This window comes from Brassica oleracea, chromosome C3 (genome assembly GCF_000695525.1).
Source record: "Brassica oleracea var. oleracea cultivar TO1000 chromosome C3, BOL, whole genome shotgun sequence".
Classification (NCBI taxonomy): Eukaryota; Viridiplantae; Streptophyta; class Magnoliopsida; order Brassicales; family Brassicaceae; genus Brassica; species Brassica oleracea.
This window is the reverse complement of record NC_027750.1, coordinates 26,989,929-27,011,381: the sequence shown is the minus strand read 5'-3', so window position 1 is coordinate 27,011,381 and position 21,453 is coordinate 26,989,929. Positions and strand designations below refer to the sequence as shown.

At 33.4% G+C, this 21,453-nt stretch overlaps 3 protein-coding genes across 9 annotated transcripts; 1 reads left to right on the top strand and 2 right to left on the bottom strand.

The window, feature by feature from the left end:
- Nucleotides 1-1,371: 1,371 nt before the first annotated feature.
- Nucleotides 1,372-2,449, bottom strand: LOC106332868 (two-component response regulator ARR1-like). Of its 2 annotated transcripts, none has more exons than XM_013771365.1 (3): nucleotides 2,236-2,449; nucleotides 1,878-2,003; nucleotides 1,372-1,760 (listed from the first exon to the last, which is right to left on the bottom strand). In XM_013771365.1, the coding sequence occupies exons 1-3, from the start codon at nucleotides 2,327-2,329 to the stop codon at nucleotides 1,540-1,542; spliced, it is 441 nt and encodes a 146-aa protein (XP_013626819.1). In that variant the 5' UTR covers nucleotides 2,330-2,449; the 3' UTR covers nucleotides 1,372-1,539. The 2 variants fall into 2 exon arrangements, with proteins under 2 accessions (XP_013626819.1, XP_013626818.1); XM_013771364.1 differs by having other exon boundaries at nucleotides 1,387-1,760; nucleotides 1,851-2,003; nucleotides 2,236-2,431.
- A 6,223-nt stretch (nucleotides 2,450-8,672) lies between these two features.
- LOC106328431 (tuberculostearic acid methyltransferase UfaA1-like) lies at nucleotides 8,673-16,176 on the top strand. Of its 6 annotated transcripts, XM_013766867.1 has the most exons (10): nucleotides 8,673-8,808; nucleotides 8,901-8,962; nucleotides 9,062-9,121; nucleotides 9,203-9,364; nucleotides 9,440-9,513; nucleotides 9,588-9,681; nucleotides 9,751-9,887; nucleotides 9,971-10,051; nucleotides 10,139-10,217; nucleotides 10,670-11,045. In XM_013766867.1, exons 2-10 carry the CDS (start codon nucleotides 8,924-8,926, stop codon nucleotides 10,862-10,864), a joined length of 921 nt encoding a protein of 306 aa, XP_013622321.1. In that variant the 5' UTR covers nucleotides 8,673-8,808; nucleotides 8,901-8,923; the 3' UTR covers nucleotides 10,865-11,045. The 6 variants fall into 6 exon arrangements, with proteins under 6 accessions (XP_013622321.1, XP_013622323.1, XP_013622324.1 ...); XM_013766869.1 differs by having other exon boundaries at nucleotides 8,676-8,808; nucleotides 10,139-11,192; XM_013766870.1 differs by lacking the exon at nucleotides 10,139-10,217 and having other exon boundaries at nucleotides 8,678-8,808; nucleotides 10,670-10,831.
- Nucleotides 14,918-16,358, bottom strand: LOC106328432 (ethylene-responsive transcription factor RAP2-3-like). Its single transcript, XM_013766873.1, has 2 exons — nucleotides 16,124-16,358; nucleotides 14,918-15,739 (listed from the first exon to the last, which is right to left on the bottom strand). Exons 1-2 carry the CDS (start codon nucleotides 16,284-16,286, stop codon nucleotides 15,141-15,143), a joined length of 762 nt encoding a protein of 253 aa, XP_013622327.1. The 5' UTR covers nucleotides 16,287-16,358; the 3' UTR covers nucleotides 14,918-15,140.
- Between the last annotated feature and the right edge of the window lie 5,095 nt (nucleotides 16,359-21,453).

Below are 21,453 nucleotides of genomic sequence, written 5' to 3'. Positions count from 1 at the left end.
AAACCCGATCCGAAATTGATTAAATATCCGAACGGATTCAAAATTTTGGTATTTAAAGAACTCGAACCGAATCTGACCCGAACCGAAGTATTCCGGGTACCCGAATATATCCAAAATAGATTTCTATACCCCTATATAAATATATTTTAGATTTAATGTATATTAAAAACATCCGAAATATATAAAATATTTTTAAATTGCCCAAAATACTTGAAAATATATATAAATAGTCACAAGTAAATGTCTAAAATAGCTAGAATATACTCAAAACACCAAAAATACTTGAAATATCTATTGATTATCTATCCAAATATTCGAACCAAATCAAATTATATGTTAAGTTTAGGTATTTTGACATATGTTATTCAAATTTGTATGTAATATATTATTTTGTTTATAGGTTTTGAGAAATTTAAAGTATATAATGAATTTTAAAAATTTTAAAATAATTTTAATGAGTTATCCAAACCCGAATCGAACCCGCAAACATCCGAACCGAATCCGAACCGAAACTTAGAAATACCCGAATGAGGGTGAAATCTTTGACCCCGAAAACCCGAAACCCGAAACCCGAGTAGATCCGAACCGAACCAGAGTGGGTACCCGAACGCCCACCCCTATATATACTTATGTTTAAAAGGGATGAAACATGGAATCGAGCTTATGTTTCCTTCTAAAACTTAAGTTCCGCGCGCGAAAGCTTCAATAGCATCTCTTTTTTTTTGGGGGAATATAGAGCATCGGCCCCATGAAGAGGCGAGGATATTGATAGAGAATGCTAATTGCTAAACCAGTTATGTGCGTCTCTAGCGACCCTTCAACTTTGTTTTTACCTATAGATTAAAAGAAATTATTACATTACATAATCATCAGTTAAATCACACCAAAAATTATTACATTACCCAGAGGTTGTAAATATGTATCATCCTTTTTAAAATTACTACTTCATTCACTATAAGAAAGGAGAAACAGCAAAACATAAATGTTGATCTTGTTTAGAAACGTGTGTTGCAAGCATTTCCATACCGCTAGCTGAACAAACTCTCTAATCCATATTATATCAAACTACCAATGTTTTTGCTGTTGATATAGTCCATTTTCTTGATCACACATTAAGAAGCAGACTAAAAGTTAAGCCCACGATTGGCCCAGTGGATTTGATCCACGTCTTCAATTTCTGTCATATGTACTACTCAAATACGCCGGGAAAAAATAAGAGGAAACGTCAAAATAGTCTATTTTTAATTAAATGCATTTCAGTTGAACCAAAAAAAAAGTCTATACATTGATATATGTGTGTTATTAACTTATTAGGGTTTAAAAAGAGTAAAATTAAGAAGAATGAAGAAGAGACAGAGAGCAGATATGAAAGAAACAAAGACTTGAAAAGAAAGAGTCTTCCATGGTCAAGACTTGAAGAGAAGAGAGTTTAGTGATTGATTCGCTTAAAAGTGTGTCAGATACATTGTATTGTGGAGAGAATCACTAGATACAGTGTACTACTGCGTGTGTTATTATCGAGCGATCTAGAGTTTTTGTTCATAACATGCTCCTCCACTTCTTCCCTCCATTAACAGTGGAAGAGTTGTCATCCGCTGCGTCTTCCCCGCCAGAATGTTCAGGTACGCTCCTCCTCTTCCTAACCACGTGCTGCCATATGTTCTGAAGTGCCTCTATGCGCACAGGTTTGATAAGATAATCAACCGCACCGTACATTACTGCCTTTAGAACCACACTCTTTGAATTATCCGCAGACATCACTGAGTTTAAAACAAATTTCACGAAAAAAATAGATCCTTGTTAGAACAAAAAGATTCAAACTTAAAAAAGAGATATAAAACAACACGTACTGATAACAGGCAAGTCCATCTCAAGACCGATATGTTCAAGAAGCTCGAAGCCGTCCATGTCAGGCATGTGAACGTCGCTGATGACAATATCGAATCCATGTTTGTTCTTCCGGAGCAGAGACAATGCCATCTCCGCTCTGTTGCATTTCGTTACTAAAAACAGAGAGAGATTCATCAAATCAAATTAAGACAGAACTGTTTTGAGTCTCCTAACTAACTAACTAACTAACTAGGATCTTCCTTTTGGATTGACAGTTAAAAACCAAACACTCAAGTCAAAGCTCAACAACATCATAAAATTACTAAACCGAGACAAAACAAAGATCTTATCTTATTTAACATTTTACCAAAAAAAAAACAAAGATCTTATCTTTGATTTTCGAACCTTCGTAACTACAAGCCCTGAGCATCCTCTCTAAGATTGTAAGACAAGTCGGGTCATCATCAACCACTAGAACTCGAAGACCCGACGAAAACATCTCCACCACCGACTCACAAGCGTAGAAAGAGAGAGGCAGGGTTGGTGAGGTGAGACTTAATTAAGAAGTTGAAGAAAACATGGCTTTGTCTCCATCCATCGGTTATTTTAACGAAAGAAAGTAAAGTTAATTTTATGCAAAAAAAAGAAAAGAAAATAAAGTAAAGCTAATCTTACAATTTAAATGTGAAACAGAAGAAAATGGTGGTACAAATTATATTTTCTTCTTTGTAAATGAGGACTTCAGATGCCTTTGACTTTTCTTCTTTCTCTACATTTATTTATTTTCAATTTAGATCCTTTTTCTTTCTTTTTCTTTTCGATTTTTACAAGTTAAATTTTCTCGGTCTATTAGACTGTATTTTAATTTCTGGCCAAGTTCAAACAGGGAAGCTGCTAAGGTACATTCTATAATTGTTTGTTGTATTAGTTAATCCTTTTTCTTCTAGTCGTCAGCTCATAATACAACAAGTGATTCACTCCTCACGCTTTGTACGTTTGAATGGTTGCATCTGTAGTTTGAGATATTATTGTAAATATTGAAACAATCTTTATAAACAGATTCCATGTGTGACATCTATTGTGGCATTTAGTTTAAGGAACTGAAGGTGGAGTTTCCATATATAACGTTCTAAATCATATTCTTTGCAGGAGAGAAAGAAGATTATCTAAGCAATGAGAGAGGATGATCAAAGAAGCCATGTTTTAAAGATGGCTACAGATCACTTTGGAAGTATGGTAAAAAAACCTTTAATTATTTTCTCTTGGAGTTTTGTTTGCCACTTATACTACTTGGCTGTTGACTTATATTGGTTTTTCAGATAATACCTTGACTACTGTGTGTGCTTGCATGTATTTTCTTTCTAATTGATGACAAAAAGCTAGCTAGTGACCAAGTTGGTTTCCCTGAACCAAATAATAAATTGGTGGATTCTATACACGTGTCTTCTGATCCTTCTGAAACTTCTTCAACCTTGTGCAGATTATTGTTCGTGTGCTGGAGGCACCTTAAAGAATCTAGTTAGAATAGGTTTGTGTACGTTTATATTGAAAAGCACTATAAGATAAAGTTTTAATGTACTTAGTGTCATTTCTTCAATCTAGACTTCTCCTCTTTGATTTCTTTAGGCTATATGTGACTAAAATGTTGAGTTCTTCCAGTATTTGTTTTTTTTTTTCTTAACGTATGACTCCACAATTGTATGTGCAGAATGGTAGGAGACCACTATTGCAGCTACTTTATCCAAATTCTTCACGGTATTTCAGTAATGATGATTTGCCCTCTCTTGATCTGTATGTTCCATCACTGTGCTTAATGCTATGCTTATATAACCCCTACTATCTACTTAACTAAAATGCTATCATTTTTCTTTCTTGTGGAATTGGATGTATAACCTGTCTGTCTTTACCATTCACTTTCAGGATAAGCCAGAGACATTGTCTGAAACAAAGGACTCAGATGGTAAAGAATCTGTTGAGAAGGCGAAAGATGAACGAAAGTGCTATCAAAATACCAGAAACCAAAAGACTAGAATGATGCAGCCAGCTTTGCTGAACCACAGTTTTGTGTGTCTTTTCAAACAAGTTACTAGGTTCGGAGTCTTTTTTCCTTCTATAGTTCTATTACATTCATGCAGCTTAAAAACCACTGTTACGATGTATTCAAACTCAAACGGTAAGTCGGTAACTGCAAGTGAGTTTCTTCTGGAAGACTTTCTTTCCATATTAGCTTTGTTCTTAGAACCCTTGGACTCAAACTGGCCAGAGTGTGTTGTCTCTCTCGCCTTCTCAGCCTTGGACTTGTGGATACTCTCCATAAGCACACAGTTGTTCTTGAACACATTACATTACACTTCACTTTCATATACATGTCGTGGTACATGTGCTTGTTAATCTTGTTGATCTCACGTTACTTGACAAGGAAACGCCTCAACACCCTCATTCTTCTCATTGACATGATCTTGGCCCACTGTATGTATAATTTTTGAAAACTGAAAAAGTCCAACAAACATTTTTGTAACGTCTATTATAATTGTTTTACTAGATCTTGCGCGGATTTTTGTTTTCATTTATTTTTATATAAATTTTTTTTTTTTCAATTCTAAATTGGTATATATTATAATAGATATGTGTCTATCAATTTTTAAAACATAATAAGTTTACTGTATATTTTTTTCATTTAATAGATTGCTTCAAAATTTCACATGTATTTGTATTTTCTTATATATATATATTTTCAGATTATTATTTCATTTTTAAAATCATAACTATATATATAAAGATTAGTAAAATATTGTTTTATTGTCATATTCAAAGATATTGTAACATTTCACAAATTTAGAAATTTTTTTAAAAATTAAAATTTTCACTTCATAGATTTATATTATCGAGTAAATAATTAAACATTTAGTTTTTGTTTAATTTTTAAAATAAACTATATAGTTTAAAATTTGTTTTCATTGGTTTAAGGTAGTAAAGATTAATCATAGTTAGATAATCTGATTTTTGTTATCTAAAAAAAAATCTTTATAATTTTAAAAGTTAACATCGATAAATATTTAAATAATTAACATATGGAGGTATAGTATTACAACATTAAATTATATCTATTTAATTTATACTATCTATAAATCCAATAGATCATCTAAATTATTGATAGCCCAATAAAAATTTCTGGTAGGCCCAAAATTTAAATGATAAATTTAGATTTTAAATGTAACATGCTTTCTAGGAATATGTCCATTAGGTCTATTTTTAAAAAAATCACACATGAATCAAAATTGTGACTCCTGTTTCAATATATAAGATTTGGGAGGAGTTCAGACCATAACATAATCTTTTCCTAAGCCCATGATCAACCGTTTTTAATACCTTATGACATAACGAAAATCATCCATTTTAGCAGAAATCGAATTAGAAACACAACTGAACCAAATTCTTTGTGTTGAGCTAGTAGTCCAATACACTGTTTGCAATAATTGCTAGTGTTTTTTTTTGTTAAAAATAATTGCTAGTATTGTTACAATGTGAAATAGGGAATACAATTTTAATTATAAACTATAATTAAGATTTAAATATATGACTAGTATAAAAACAAAGCACCGAAAATGATTGCCTCCAAGATATTTTAAAACAAACTAGATAATGACCCGTCCGGTTGGGCGGGTTTTTATTCCCGCAATTTTTGTTTTTTTATTGTAACGCAAAATTTGGTATAAAACTTGTGTTTTGATTTTTTTTTTGTACATTATGAAGTTAAATTTTTTTAAACAAATATTATATAATTGCTCAGTGAATTTTATTATATTCTGACTTCTAATATATTTTGTGTGTAATGGTTCCAAACATTTTCTGATATAATATAGATTTCAGTTTGGTGTGTTTTGAGTGCAAAGTTATAAATATAATACTATACAATATTACTATAGTATGTAATATATAAAACTATACATTTGATTTTGAAATATAATCTGGACCAACGTAATTCATGAATATCAATTATCTGGCCCAACGTACTCAAAGTACTAAGCCCATCAGAAACTAATTATTACTGGAACATAAAAATTAAGTTACGTTAGTAGAAAAGTAAACTATTCAGAAAAATCAGAAACGTCTTTCTCGGTGTCTGTCTCTCTGATCTGTTCATCTTTCTCGAAATTCATAATCATCAAAATATATGACTAGTATAAAAACAAAGCACCGAAAATGATTGCCTCCAAGATATTTTAAAACAAATAAATTTACATGATTGGCGAAAAAAAAGTATTGTTGTGGGTGGATACATTAATAATGTATATACATAATGGATTGTACATTGACAAATACAATAACATATAAGTACTAATATATTATCATTATCCTACATATAATACGCACGTACGGATTTACATCATTTGTTTGTAAGTCAAATAAATGCGAATCATTTTAGATCATTCCAAGTGGGCAGAAATGGACAAAGTTTGAGACTTTAGAGAAAAGCAATTATACAGAGAACACACAAACTTATTAATTATGTGGTGAGCACAATTACACAAACTCTTTAGATTTAGGTTAGCCTAATTAAGTATTGAGCAGACAAGTTACATTTATGTTAAGCACAATTATAACACATAATTTATAGACCGGGCGTGATTGCACACACAGCAACAAAAATTGTTTCGGTTTTATTGACTTGAATTTGAGTACAACATGATAGGTCAGTCAACAAATTTGGTATAATCTTGATTCGATTAGATGTATGGGCAAAATAGTCAGAAGATTATAATGCTATATAGTTTAAGATAATCATCATTTCATGATAGTTTCGGTTAATTAAGTAAAATATTAATCAGACCGAATAAATGCGCTCAGTATTAGATTACTAATGATTTTCTTGAAAGTGAAACGAATAGACAATCTCGCGAAACTAATAGATTCTGTCCATCTTTGAAACATTATAAGGGCAACATTATCAGGGTCGTTAGCTTAAGTCCTTAGGGATTAAAAGATTTAATTTAAATCAAAATTGCATTAAAATCGTTGGGACGCGTCCGTTTCGTCCTTAGCTAACATATTTTTTTTTGTCCTTAGCTGATACGTGTCGGCAAGAGTTTTCGTTATGGAAAAATCAAATTGGGATCCAGATCGACATTTCTCGTCTCTCTCTTATTCTCTCTGGCGGCGATCGAAAGAGAGATTTAGCTCTCAACGACGCATCTCCTTCGTGACCGTTGTCCCGTCGATGAACCGACGAACCTCCTCCCAAGTCGTCTCCGTCGACGAATCTCCTCCCACGTCGTCTCTTCTCGACGAATCTCCTCCCAAGTCGTCTCCTCTCGACGGATTTCATCCCGAGGCATCTCTCTGCGATTCGAAGGTGAAAGGGTATGTGTTCCTCCTCCTTATGATTTGCATGTATTTGGTTTATGTTTTCGATCTACTTTGGACGAGGTTTGCATGTATTTAGACTGTGATTTGCTTGCTTTGCAATAGATTTAGGGATTTCGTATCATATATGTGTGAAAGGGTATGTGTGATTGATTGTATTGAAAATATTATAAAATATGTTAAGGACTTTTTTTATCCTACCAATAATCAACAAAATTAAAAAAGTCCTTATGCATTTGTCCCTAACTAAAAAATAATACTACTTTATTCTAAGGACAAAATTAAGTAGAACCAATAATGTTGCCCTAAGGACCCACTTTCATTCTTATTAGATCAACTAGGCTTTCAGGTTCATGCATCTAAACCAATCTACATTATTTATAGGGTATGTGTTCCTCCTCCTTATGATTTGCATGTATTTGGTTTATGTTTTCGATCTACTTTGGACAAGGTTTGCATGTATTTAGACTGTGATTTGCTTGCTTTGCAATAGATTTAGGGATTTCGTATCATATATGTGTGAAAGGGTATGTGTGATTGATTGTCGATCTGGATTCCAATTTGATTTTTCCATAACGAAAACTCTTCAACCATTCTCTTGCCGACACGTATCACCTAAGGACAAAAAAAAATATGTTAGCTAAGGACGAAACGGACGCGTCCCAGCGATTTTAATGCAATTTTGATTTAAATTAAATCTTTTAATCCCTAAGGACTTAAGCTAACGACCCTGATAATGTTGCCCTTATAATGTTTCAAAGATTGACAGAATCTAATAGTTTTGCGAGATTGTCTATTTGTTTCACTTTCAAGAAAATCATTAGTAATCTAATACTGAGCGCATTTATTCGGTCTGATTAATATTTTACTTAATTAACCGAAACTATCATGAAATGATGATTATCTTAAACTATATAGCATTATAATCTTCTGACTATTTTGCCCATACATCTAATCGAATCAAGATTATACCAAATTTGTTGACTGACCTATCATGTTGTACTCAAATTCAAGTCAATAAAACAGAAACAATTTTTGTTGTTGTGTGTGCAATTACGCCCGGTCTATAAATTATGTGTTATAATTGTGCTTAACATAAATGTAACTTGTCTGCTCAATACTTAATTAGGCTAACCTAAATCTAAAGAATTTGTGTAATTGTGCTTATCACATAATTAATAAGTTTGTGTGTTCTCTGTATAATTGCTTTTCTCTAAAGTCTCAAACTTTGTCCATTTCTGCCCACTTGGAATGATCTAAAATGATTCGCATTTATTTGACTTACAAACAAATGATGTAAATCCGTACGTGCGTATTATATGTAGGATAATGATAATATATTAGTACTTATATGTTATTGTATTTGTCAATGTACAATCCATTATGTATATACATTATTAATGTATCCACCCACAACAATACTTTTTTTTCGCCAATCATGTAAATTTATTTGTTTTAAAATATCTTGGAGGCAATCATTTTCGGTGCTTTGTTTTTATACTAGTCATATATTTTGATGAATATGAATTTCGAGAAAGATGAACAGATCAGAGAGACAGACACCGAGAAAGACGTTTCCTGATTTTTCTGAACATTTCTCGTCACTATGACCTTGTTAGTGGCTTGAATCTCTACCTCTCTTGAAATCTTGATAAAACATTCCTTGGTCTTATGGGTTTATAATCACATTCTCTGTTCATTCACAGAGCAAGGAGCTTTTAGTCTTTTCATGGATGATACCATGGCTTACTCCTCTGCAGTATTCAAGGTGGCCACTGAAAAACATCAGAGGATTTTCTATTTTTAGGCTTCGGTCTTACTTGAATCTGAATTTGACTTCAACCTTTCGCCATTTTCACGTTTATAGTCAGAGAATGAGGATCTAAGAACTGCACAAATGAGAAAAATAACTCTTTTGATTGAAAAGGTAAGATCATTTTCTTGATTTAATAACAAAGAACTGCGATTTTTTTCTGTTTTTTTCTAATCGAAGGTGGCAAAATTTCAGGCAAGGATAGAGAAGAATCATGGGGTCTTAGAGCTAGGATGCGGATGGGGAACTTTGGCCGTAGAAGTTGTGAGAAGAACTGGATGCAAATACACTGGCATTACTCTATCTATTGAACAGCTTAAATATGCAGAAGCCAAAGTGAAAGAAGCTAGACTTGAGGTTTTGTCTAATCCATCTAAAACAAGAAACATTAATTAAGCTTTATGATTAACAATATTACTTCGGAAACGACAGGATCGGATTACATTTAAGCTTTGTGATTATCGCCAACTATCTGATGCTCAGAAATATGACAGAATCATAGCTTGGTAAACACTTCTTTTTGTCCCTCTTTATTAAAATAAATTTGTGATATGACGAAACATGTTTTCGGATGTTTCAGCGAGATGATAGAAGCGGTTGGCCATGAGTTCTATGAAGCGTTTGTCAGCTGCTGTGAAGTTGCGCTTGCAAAAGACGGCATTTTTGTCATGCAGGTAACATTTGCTTCTCCATCACGGTTCTCTCATGGTTGCACAACTCTTGATCGTTTTAATGTTTAACAGTTCACAGCTGTACCTGAAGAGCTTTACGATGAGACCAGACTAAGTTCAGGTTTCATAACGGAATACATATTTCCAGGTGGCTGTCTTCCTTCTTTAGCCAGAGTTACTTCAGCCATGTCCTCCTCCTCTAGGCTATGGTAAATTCTTTACTTTACCATATTTTAGCTTCAAAGGTACTTTCTCTGCTTTCTCTACCCATATAACACCTGAAAACACACAGCATTGAAGACGTCGAGAACATTGGGATTCATTACTACTATACACTGAGATGTTGGAGGAAGAGATTCTTGGAGAACCAAAAGTAAGTTAATTCTTGAAAACCTTTCCCATGTTTTCCCTATTGGAACAAGTATTATTTGTCCAGGACAATTAACTATTATTTGTGTAGACAAATCATGGAGCTTGGATTCGATGATAAATTCATAAGGACATGGGAGTATACACATACAATACACAATATCATTAGTGTATTGTCTCTCAATCTAAGTCTCTAATAATTATTATATTAATATTTAAGCATGATTATTGGTAAACAATTAAATTTAAATGGTGGAAAAAAAATTCTACTATTCAGGAACTGCCAAATGGCAGAAGAGCTTCTAAGATTTGTACAAACAATTTTTGAAGAAGAAGCTTGCTTCTTTTTTTTCTACAATCTTTCTCATCATTTTTTTTAAAACATTAAGTATATGTTAAGAAACTTTTTTTTTTTGTCACTCCGCATGCTCTAACATACTATTTTATTAGTTTTTGTTTTAATTATTTTTTAAAAACTCTAAATACTACGAGTGAGAACGATATGTAGTCTCTTAGACACTAGTCTAATATGTTAGCAAATACAAATACAAGTATATATTCAAACTCACAAAGATTATTAGGATATAGAATAAAATGAAATAGCTCATAGAACTTTATTTAGGTGCAACGGAAGGGGACAAGGAAAAAGAGGAAGACTAAAAAACACCAAGAGCAAAATGTTTTTTTGATTTACAGGATAAAAATGGAAGGAGACAATTCTCTAGGTTACTTCATCCATTGTCATGAACCATGGTTTTCAAAGAGATTCAAAATAAGTATTGGGTTTATTTTGTTTTTGAGATTGATGTTTTTGTAGAGGATGAGTAATGGGAAGTATAAGAGTGCAGAGCATAGAGCCACGATGGATAAAGAGAAGACTAGAATGTCATGGCCTGTTTTTGTGGAATCTAGCCTTGATCATGAGTTTGGACCTTTGCCGGAACTGATAACCGGCGACCATAATTGATGCAGATAAATATTTGGAATATTTTCAAATATTTTATTGTTTATTTTATTAATTATATTAATTTAGATAGTTATCTTTATTGTTTTAGGATTTTATGGTTTTATTATATTTAGCCGTCTAGGCTTTAAATTTGTATAAAGTTTATGATTTGATTAATAAAAGTTAAGAGATTTCTCTTTATTCCTTATTTTCGGCTAGAACATAGGTATTCTCAACGAATTTAAGAAGACATTGATCTTAGGCATTCTTAGACTAAATAAGACCTTTGTGATTATTCTAGTTTTCCGGGTATTCTCAGAATCAACGGATCTCTAGTTCTATCCTATAAAACTTCTGTCAAATTTCTTCAACTTTTATACAGTAAATTATATATATATATTTGTATTACTTTTGAAATGTTTTTCTATTTCTCTCTATTTCTAAGTCATCATAGGAAAAGCTATAAAACCATTGGGTTACGCTTTATTCCTTGTTTTCTGCTAGAACCAATAAAGTTACCCTAAGGACCCACTTTCATTCTTATTAGATCAACTAGGCTTTCAGGTTCATGCATCTAAACCAATCTACATTATTTATTTAATCATATGCATGTACACGTAAGACACATTTAGAGAAACGATGAGATTAGTTTACAGTTGAAACATATTTACAATATAACAATATTTGGCATCTTAATTAATGAGGTGCCAGAGGAATTTTATCACTAAATCTATATGTACACGTAAGACACATTTAGAGAAACGATGAGATTAGTTTACAGTTGAAACATATTTACAATATAACAATATTTGGCATCTTAATTAATGAGGTGCCAGAGAAATTTTATCAATAAACCGTCGAGTCATCCTCGATTTATGAAGAAAACGTAAAAGTTAAATTAGCAAAAACTAGATCTTGAAAACCAAGACGAGCAGTAACTATCAACGACAAACCAACTACGAGGAAGACAACATTAAAAACAACTAATCTCTGACCAACCCAAAGAGATGTAGTTCTTAACATTAGCCAAATTTAAGGAAAAAGAGGACAAATATTGACCAGAACAGCGTACAACATCATGAGAAACAACCGCACAACTAGGAACTCATAAACCTGATCTACAACAAATATTAGATAATCTCACAAGAGAAAAAGACGAGGAAAAACAAGAGAAACGAATGTGAGTCTTTTTCTGGTGATGGTAAGAAACACCGCACACTGGAAATGTAAACGAAATACATAGATGGTGATGGCTCATGTCAAAATATGCGGAAAAGGAAAAAGCATCTTAGGAAAATAATGTTCGACGTTGTTAACAAAAAAAAATAGTGTTCAAAGTGTGAAAATATTAAATACAATGTTGACGCTTAAACCGTTAATGTTAGAATCAATAAATGCTTAAATGAAAATTTATTGAAATTCAAGATGCTTTACATCAGAAGCTCATTTCACCACTAACATACTACTATACACACAACGACACGTTATTGAAAAGACAAACACATAATATATTAACCTATAACCTAATATTACATCACACAATAAAATACTAAATCATGCTCTTTACAAATAAATAATGACCATATAATTATATCATTCAAAAACATCATACTTAACAACAATAAAATAATATTCCGCGCGAACCACCTCCTAGTTAGTTATATAAACTTCTTAAAACTATCAAGTTTATGTAACTATAGTAATTTACGTTCAAACGATTATATATTTCTTAAGTTCCAAAATTTATCTCGTTTGTAAGTTGTTGCTATATATTGTTTCTTTTAATCTGTTTAAAAGGTCACGATATTTCTAATTTCTTATTTTTCATGTGATAATAACATCATTATTGGTGAGTTTTTTTAATACATATCGTACCGATGAAAATAAATACTTACTATATCAATAATCTAAGATATTTTAGAGAAAATTTGGTGTTTAAAATATAAAATGTTTTATATTTTTTAAATTACTTTATTTTTCTAGAAAATTGATTAACCAATAATTTTGTAATGTGTTATTTATTATATTTTAGATTAATATTATTAATAATATTTACCTATCAATATTTACTCTTAATATTGATTAACTAAAATATCATATAGGTTTTGAATGGCAAATATCGTTTAATATCGCGGAATAATGGAAAAAATAATTAAGATGCAAAAAAAATAATTAATCTGTGAAAAGTTTTAAAATCTGCGGAATGAAAGTTGTAGATTTATTTATTCACGATTGAATAAATTTTACGCAATGGCAGGATAATTTTTATATTAATCAAAATATTTATATTCTATTTAACTTATTATAAAAATAAAAAAATATTAATATCTAAACTAAGTATTACAAAATTTGAAATAGAGTGAATAGAATGATATATGGATGGTTTATGATGATGATGTCACTACCGATGAGTTTCTTAACATCGGTGCATCACTACACCATTTTTTATAAACTCTCCTCACTGTCAAGTTGCGTATGGATAGTAGTATTATTTATAATATCTCAATTTTCTAATCAATACTGATATTCTAACATATTTTTTCCATAAAAGTTGTATGTAATATGTATGCAATGAAAAAGAATTAGTAGTATACTAAGGTAATCTCCTAAGTCGTGGGCGAAGTAATAGTGGTGGCAATAGTTAGCTCTATTGTATGATTGTATCTACCTAAGGTAAATTTCATAAGTCGAAGCAGAAGTTCGGTTTATAATTTAGTTCACTGCTATATATTATATTTTCGAAAACAATATTTCTTGGTCGTCCTAGCTTTGTAATCGTTATTCCGATAAAATAATATTCTTTAAAAAATAAAAACACTAATTAGATATATAACCTTTTCATAGGTACACGAGAATAATACGTACGTACGTATAACAATCGGGTAATTTATTACAAAATCTGTATTTTTTTTTTCCATCTAAAATTTTATTAAAAACCAAAAAAGGCTGATGCCCACGAGACCTTACAACCATCCGGAGGCCCAGACACAAAGCCCAGGAAAAGTAACCAAACAGATTAGACCCTAGTCCATTACCCAACAAACCTATCCACCGACAACGAGCGATTCGCCCTACCTCGAGATACGAACCCGCGTCGTCGCCACCACCGGGAGAACCTACGTCAGAGCAAGGACGCGTCTCACCGGCCACTACAGGAGCATGCATCACCGTGACAAACCTGAGCCCATGTCCTCCACACCCTCTTAACCGCAACCGTGTTTTACTCTTGTGTTATCTTTACTGGAAAGATCAATCGCCGGAGCGAGATCACAACCGCCACCGTTCGAGCACACACTAGAGAAATATAACCGCCGCACGGAACATCACCATCTTGAAAAGGACACTTCTCTCTTCCAACAACGAGAGTTCATCCACGGATCTCGACCGACAACGCAAGAAAAACATAAAATAAACCCTAAAACAAATCTAAAGAGCAAACAAAGCCGACGACGCAAGGTAAAGAACGCCTTCACCCTTCGGAGCAAGATCCGGCGACGCAGAGCTGAGGAAGCCTCCACCTCCCGGAGACTTTACCGGCGACGCAGAGCTGAGGAAGCCTCCACCCCCCGGAAACTTAATCGGCGACGGCGGAACTAACGGAGCCTCCACCTCCCGGAGCAAACCCTAACCTCCAAAGAAGATTGTCGCGACTAGCCGCCGTCCTATTTCCTCACCAAGAATCCAGAGAAAAAGGAATTGCCGCCGTTTGAAGGTCTCCATAAGCAGAACTCTTCCCGGAGCAAAATCCTAGCCCAGATCCGAAAGTATATTGGATTGGACAACAGATCGAAGCACACAGAGGGAAACCTAGACTGAATCGACAACGAAGGGAGCCACCGGCGCCGGCACGCGCCCGGACGCACGGGGCGCTACTGTGTGCTCTTCTCTTCTCGAGGAGTTTCAACAATTTTTATGTTCTTCTCTCTGCCTACAAAATCTGTATTTACACAAGTAGTTATTTTCCAGAAAATAAAATAGCAATACCACGAACCTTTGATACAACGCTCGATTTGAGTCGCAATAACGCCCACACACATTACAAACCACAGCATATATCATTAGCAATTCCATGCAATGGTAAAAACGTTAAAAAGTAACGGCGGTTTATATTACAGCCTTTATTTTTTCACTCATTAATTTTATGTTTTTATCCATACGACGCGATGACATCATCAAGCATCCATAAATCAACCTCGGACCCGGACTCGTCGAGCAGACTCGGCTGCTCCGGTGTGGTACCGTCCAGCTCAAGGAAATACTCCAAGCTCGATATCTGCTGTTTGAGATCGTAGTCCGGTCCAAATCCGCAACTCATGTTCTGAAACTCGTCTCCATTCCCGAACCCAATGCACTCCACCGGGAAACTAGACCGAGTCAACTCGCTCTGAGAGGAAACACATAGCTTCTTCACCGGAGGCTGATCTTCCGGTCGTGGAGATGATGGCAGCACCAGAGGAGGATGATGAAGAAGATCTGGGAAGTTGAGTTTGGCTTTATCGCCGCGGATACGCTTCGCCGCCACGTCATACGCCATGGCGGCTTCCTCCGCCGTGTTGAACGTACCAAGCCAGACTCTGGCGCCTTTTTCTGGGTCTCGAATCTCTGACGCCCATTTTCCCCATGGACGCTTACGTATCCCTCTGTAAACGTTCTTCCTCTCCTTCCGTTTCTCCGTCGCCGCCGGCTCCTTCTCTTTGTTCGCCGCCGGCTCCTTCTCTTTGTTCGCCGCCTCATCTTTCAACGTCACTTCGAAAGTTTTAAGATGCAAAATTACAGTTATAACCCCACAGATACCAAAAATTTATCAGTTAATGTCATTACCAATCCGAAAAGAATATCTTATCTCGTATTCGTGTAACTTCTTAAAAGGTCTTGTCTACTTAACGCCTAAACATAGGAAAAATTATGTCCATAAACTATTATATTAATTTTTTGATAATATTAAACTTGATAATAGTAAATTTTTTTTTTTTGAAAATATTAAAGTTGTATATAAATTTTGATGTTTAGTAAGCTTTAATCCAGGGTCAGCTTTGATTCTAAGAATATATAATACTGATTCATCTGAAATGTTCATATTCCTCATTTTCATGATTTTGTTGTATGACAGTACGATCAGTTTAATAGTACCTTGTCGTTTGGAGGAATGAAGCTTGAAGGTGGAGTCAAAACCCCAAAAATCATCGCAGGCAGAAGCATCAAGCTCTGTCCAGAGCTCCTCCGCCGTGAGTTTCCTACCCTTGGCTCTGGTGACGCTAGGGGCAAAATCGGAAATTACAGCACCGCCACACATATTCTCTGTTTGTTTTTTTTTTTGTTTTTCTCTGATGATAGGTTTCAAGAGGGAGATGCCTGCGGTGGAGGTGAAGCGTATTTATAGGCCAAATAAATGTTTTATACAAGTTGACAAACGAAAGAAAAGCTTTACAGTATAAAGTCAGGGTAAAATTGTAGTAAAGAGAGAGAGAGAAAAATCCTCCGACCCCTCTCTACAAAAGATTTTTGGAAAAATATCGGATCGGCATGTGGTTTCTCTGTACCACCGTCGATCGGGAAATGGTTTCTCTTTCGATATGATTTATGTTCGTTTCTTCTGGCTCCGGGATGGGGAGGATTCTATAGCTCCGCCACCTCCGGCTTATGACTCTGGGGTGTGGAGGCCCTTTGCCTTACGCCGCCGGATTTCTTGGATCTACGAAACAGAACTTCAGTTTTCCAGCTTCTCGATCTCAATCTCCGACATATCTTTTAGATGGCGATGGATCGATTGTAGGCGGTTTAAGATTCCCTGGTGTTTTGTAGATCCGTAAGTGTTTCTAAGAGACTCGAGATGTGGCGATGGCTGTTCATGGTGGAACAGCTTGTTTCCGGTTCGTATGTGGTGGTGAAGAGGTTTCGTTGTCGAGTTGTTCTCGGAATCTCTCCGGTGAATAACTCCAGTTTTCTCCGGCGGAGAACCTCTTGGCGGTGAAGACGTGAGGGCCGTTCGACACGTGTTCCTCGTTGTCTGAGGGATCAACACGTGTCCACTTACGCATTAAACGCGTCGCGTGAGGATAATGGCGTGTCTGTTTGTTTTTGGGCTTGTGTGGGTTTTTGGGCTTTGGGATTGGTACCCTATCTTTGGGCTTTAGGTTTGTGACTTTGGGTCCATAGGTATCTTGTTTGGCCCCTTTTTTTGTTTAGGCTTGGTCTTTTATAATTAATAATAAAAATAGTTGGAAAAAAAAAAAAGAGTAACTAATAGATTTTCATATTTATAATTCTATTTATATATAGAGTTATATTAAATACTAAATTATGACATTTAATGTGTCACCACTAGCATACATAAAAAGTTAAAAACTAACTTTTAGATCTGATAACTTTTTATGATAACTGGTAGTTTTACTTTCATTTCATATCTTTTATATTTATTTTTGAATAAATATTTTAAATATAATTAGTGTATCATAAATTTAAAAACTAATTGTAGTATTCTTATAAGTAAATATGGTTTCATATTTTATTTATTAGATACTCCTATTTTATTTTAAATAAATTATTTATGTGCAAGATTTTTTAATAATGATTACTGGATTTATATTCATTTAAAGTCTATTTCTGAAAGTATAAGACTTAGTTAAGAATGTAACTTTGGTAAAACATAATATATTAGCATAACTAAATTAAGTAATTTTATCAGTTTATGATATAAAAACTATGTAAAGACTGTCCAATTTATTATATTATCTAAAAGCATGATCGGTAGAGATCGTAAGTTTTTTACTTTAGATGCAAATTTATATTATAACCTTTAAATTGTTAAATATACAGTTTTTTATAAAAATATCTCCTAAAAATATGTTTTCTGTTTTAATTTTAGTCTGTTGATTTAAATTATTTTGGTAAATTAATACGATTGATATAAAACAAAAGAAATGGTATTATAAATAGCTTATTGCCCCTCCCCCTCCAAAAAAGAGCCATCCTTCCTAAATCTCTAAAAATAAAAGTATTGTTCTTCTTCATGGAAAGATCCGAATCTTCTCGGGTTTCTACTCCCTATACGGTGAGTATCTTTCTCTATTTCTCTATGTACACAAAAGAACATTGGCACTAATTTATTCTGTGTATTACACATATTTAAAACTAAATATTTTGTAGCTTTAAGACATATATGTAGAAGCTGTGATTGGTGAACTAATAAGAACCAGTGAATTATTATTTTTTTATCACAAAAGAACCAGTGAATTAAAAATAAATAAAATAGTGAAAGTGAAATACATCAAAAATATAATAAAGTTTATTCTATTCATTCATTATCAAATTTGTTAAAGAACGCTTTTTTTCTCTGTATTTTATCTAATTATTTTTGGGATTGGTAGAATGATTATTCCATTAAATTAAAGTAAGTTAATCACATAAAAATTATAATCGAGTTGCTCCATAAACGGTTGTTCAGGATATTGATATTTGTGGGTCCCAGCAGGAGGCGTTACATGCAGGCATGATGAGGGTTTTTCAAAAGACTCTGACCACTATTTTATCAGAAAAGCTCTCCACTATCTTTTTTTCTTCAACCTACAAAAATATATATTTGCTTTTTTTACATTTCTCTTTCCGAAAAACTTCAATCTTGTTTGGCCCCTTTTTTTGTTTAGGCTTGGTCTTTTATAATTAATAATAAAAATAGATGGAAAAAAAAAAAAGTCAGGGTAAAATTTATAGAATAAATCCTTTATATTAAAATTATACGCATAGTCTCATATGTTCCTTGATACACGGCGGTTACAACAAACTTAATCCAAATAACGACAAAATTATAAGCTTTTTTGGCTCGCCAATGAAAAACGTATGACAATAATGTCATTAACTTTTTAGTCGAATCTGGAGTGTTGCGTCCACGAGCGTGTGTAATCAATGCTTCGTATGTATATCATTTTCCGAATAATCTTTCAGGAAATTAAAAATGAATTGAATAACATTGGAGATTTTGGAAATTAGACTGAGGGTTAGGATTAGTTGAGCTCCAATTTTTTTTTTTATTCACTTGAAATTATCGTTTCGGTCAAATGGTTTAAATGATAGATAGGTGGTCATCAGAAGACGAAGTAAGTTCATCCTAAACATATTAGTATAATTTAACGGTAATAAACTAGTTAATGACTAATCTTGGTAATAGCATTGAACGTCTCACGTTTGTCATGCAGCGTTTCTCAAAAGTAAGTTTTCGAATTACGACGTCACGTGATTCTTACGGCTCATCTTCTTATCATTTTATTCACGATGACGATACCATCGATCGTCGTGTACCAAAAATCCCACAAATATTGATTGAACAGTTAGACTTTAAGAAAGTAACAACCCTCGGTGTTCTAGCGATTTTGGTAAGAGAATCAATCGATTAGCCAGCCATTTTGGTAAGGCGGTCAACGCGTGCTTCTAGCGATTATATTCCTAGGATCGATCTTCAGAACCATCCTTAGATCTTCAGCTCCCAGTTAGTATTTCTCCATGCTCTCGTATAACAGTGCTCGTTGAACCAGAATGGTCACATTCTTGTTGTCGATGGTCAAAGTACCTGCAAATCACATTTTAAAACAAAACCAATAAGTACTTATGTTTCATATTTCATATCTGTTTTTTTTTCTCAGTTGTAAAAAGATACCATCTATAGAGAAAGCATACCATCAATCAATTAACTACCACAATGGTGATGATGCTGCGACCACACAGCTGTTCAGTAATGGTGTTCTTCTTCTACAACTTGACACTAAAACTTCTATATTAAGATAGCAAATCTAACTCGTAGTATGTATATTTAGATTACAATTTACAAGAACCGAAACATCATATTGCCAAGTTTCAGATGCCTCAATATCAATATTGATTCCGTCAAGAGTCCTTAACCATAGCTAAAGCGAATACATATATACAACCTCCATAGCTAGAGAGTTCGTTCATGAATCAATACTATGATGCATCCAAAACCAAAAGAGTCTTTCATTTATGTGCAATAATCAACAAGTATATACATTTATTTGTGCAGTCTAATACAGCCTAAGGTTCGAACAAGAGCTTTTACTCCATTGGGTCTGGTATTGGGATTGTGAACAAAGATCCGAGCTTGTTCGGAGATCTGGTGGATTAGCCATTGGAAAATCTAGCAAAAACGTGCCGTTGAAGAAATTGTTTTGTAAGTAAAGTTGCTCTACAAAATAATAATTTTACCTAAATATAAATAATAATTTTACCTAAATATAGAGTTAGATGTAACACTTTTTATTTCTTTTTTTTTTAGAAAACACTTTTTATTTCTGTAGAAACATACTCTCTCTGTTTCACAAATCTGGAGTTTTGAGATTTTTATTTGTTTCATAAAAATTGTAGTTTTGTGTTTTCAAAGTAACTTTAAAGCTCCGATCTCCAATTTTGTCCATATTAAATATGATAAGAGTTCCATTGAAAAAAATTAGTTCTAAAAAGAAAGAATTACACTGAGAGTCTGTTTTAAGTTTCTTATAACGCAATAAGTCACTTTCAACAACCAGAACACTTTTTTTCTAACTTTCTTCCTTTTTGGTTACGTTTATTGGTTCAAATCAAAACAAGCTGTAACTGCTAGGTCCCACTTCCTTTCTTTCTTTGTTTTCTCTTTTCTCAAAATTAAATATATATTTTTTTTCAGAGATCAAAAGGACATTGAAATTTACAGAACGAGATTATTACGGTAAAAAGAACTGATCTTTAGTAACAAAATATAGACAATTCCTCCCATGATTTCAAACAAGAATTCTTTTATGATGAACAATCGTTCATGAAAATAGAACAAAAAAAAGAATCCAGATCATTTTTGGAGTGGTGAAAAACCTTGTGGTTGCTTCTCCAACGAACAACCGTCGTTTCTTCGCCAACGAAAATTCCATTGTCGGCGACCTCAAACCCTAAGCTCCATTCCGACATAGCTCTACCGCTATCCACATCAAGGTCAAATCTTCTCCTCCTCGCCGTGGTCCGTCGGAAATCCCTCGCAATATACCGACGACATAGCGACGACAACGGGTTTCATTGAAAATTGGAAAGTTCGTCGGTATTTCGTCGGAAAATACCGACGACATTCCGACGAACTTGACGAAATACCGACGACATGTTTTTCTATTAAGTTTCAATCATAAAAAACTATAAATTTAGATGCCAAAACTATGAAAATAACACATAATAAGTGTTTAATATAGTATTAGATCGCAACCGTTCAAATATAACAACTCATTAAAATATTTATGTATGCATATCATTGTTTTCATAACATCTCATCTTAACATTATATACTTATACAATCATATTTATATAAGCTTACACTACAAAAAATGTTGTTGTGTAAAATCGTGTTATAAAACATTTTTATTGTTAAATCTTTATGCAAATACTATATATATTATCAAAGATTTGGATTTTGCATTTAGAAACTTGAAATCAAC

Excerpts from the sequence above, each read along its gene's own strand:
- LOC106332868 (XM_013771364.1), bottom strand. The coding sequence starts at position 2,329 with ATGTTTTCGTCGGGTCTTCGAGTTCTAGTGGTTGATGATGACCCGACT. Across the intron at positions 2,004-2,235 it reads CAGGGCTTGTAGTTACGAAG|TAACGAAATGCAACAGAGCG; the intron begins GTTCGAAAATCA and ends CTCTGTTTTTAG. Across the intron at positions 1,761-1,850 it reads GATGGACTTGCCTGTTATCA|TGATGTCTGCGGATAATTCA; the intron begins GTACGTGTTGTT and ends TTTTAAACTCAG.
- LOC106328431 (XM_013766867.1), top strand. The coding sequence starts at position 8,924 with ATGGATGATACCATGGCTTACTCCTCTGCAGTATTCAAG. Across the intron at positions 8,963-9,061 it reads ACTCCTCTGCAGTATTCAAG|TCAGAGAATGAGGATCTAAG; the intron begins GTGGCCACTGAA and ends TCACGTTTATAG. Across the intron at positions 9,682-9,750 it reads ACGGCATTTTTGTCATGCAG|TTCACAGCTGTACCTGAAGA; the intron begins GTAACATTTGCT and ends AATGTTTAACAG.
- LOC106328432 (XM_013766873.1), bottom strand. The coding sequence starts at position 16,286 with ATGTGTGGCGGTGCTGTAATTTCCGATTTTGCCCCTAGCGTCACCAGA. Across the intron at positions 15,740-16,123 it reads TCATTCCTCCAAACGACAAG|TGACGTTGAAAGATGAGGCG; the intron begins GTACTATTAAAC and ends AAACTTTCGAAG.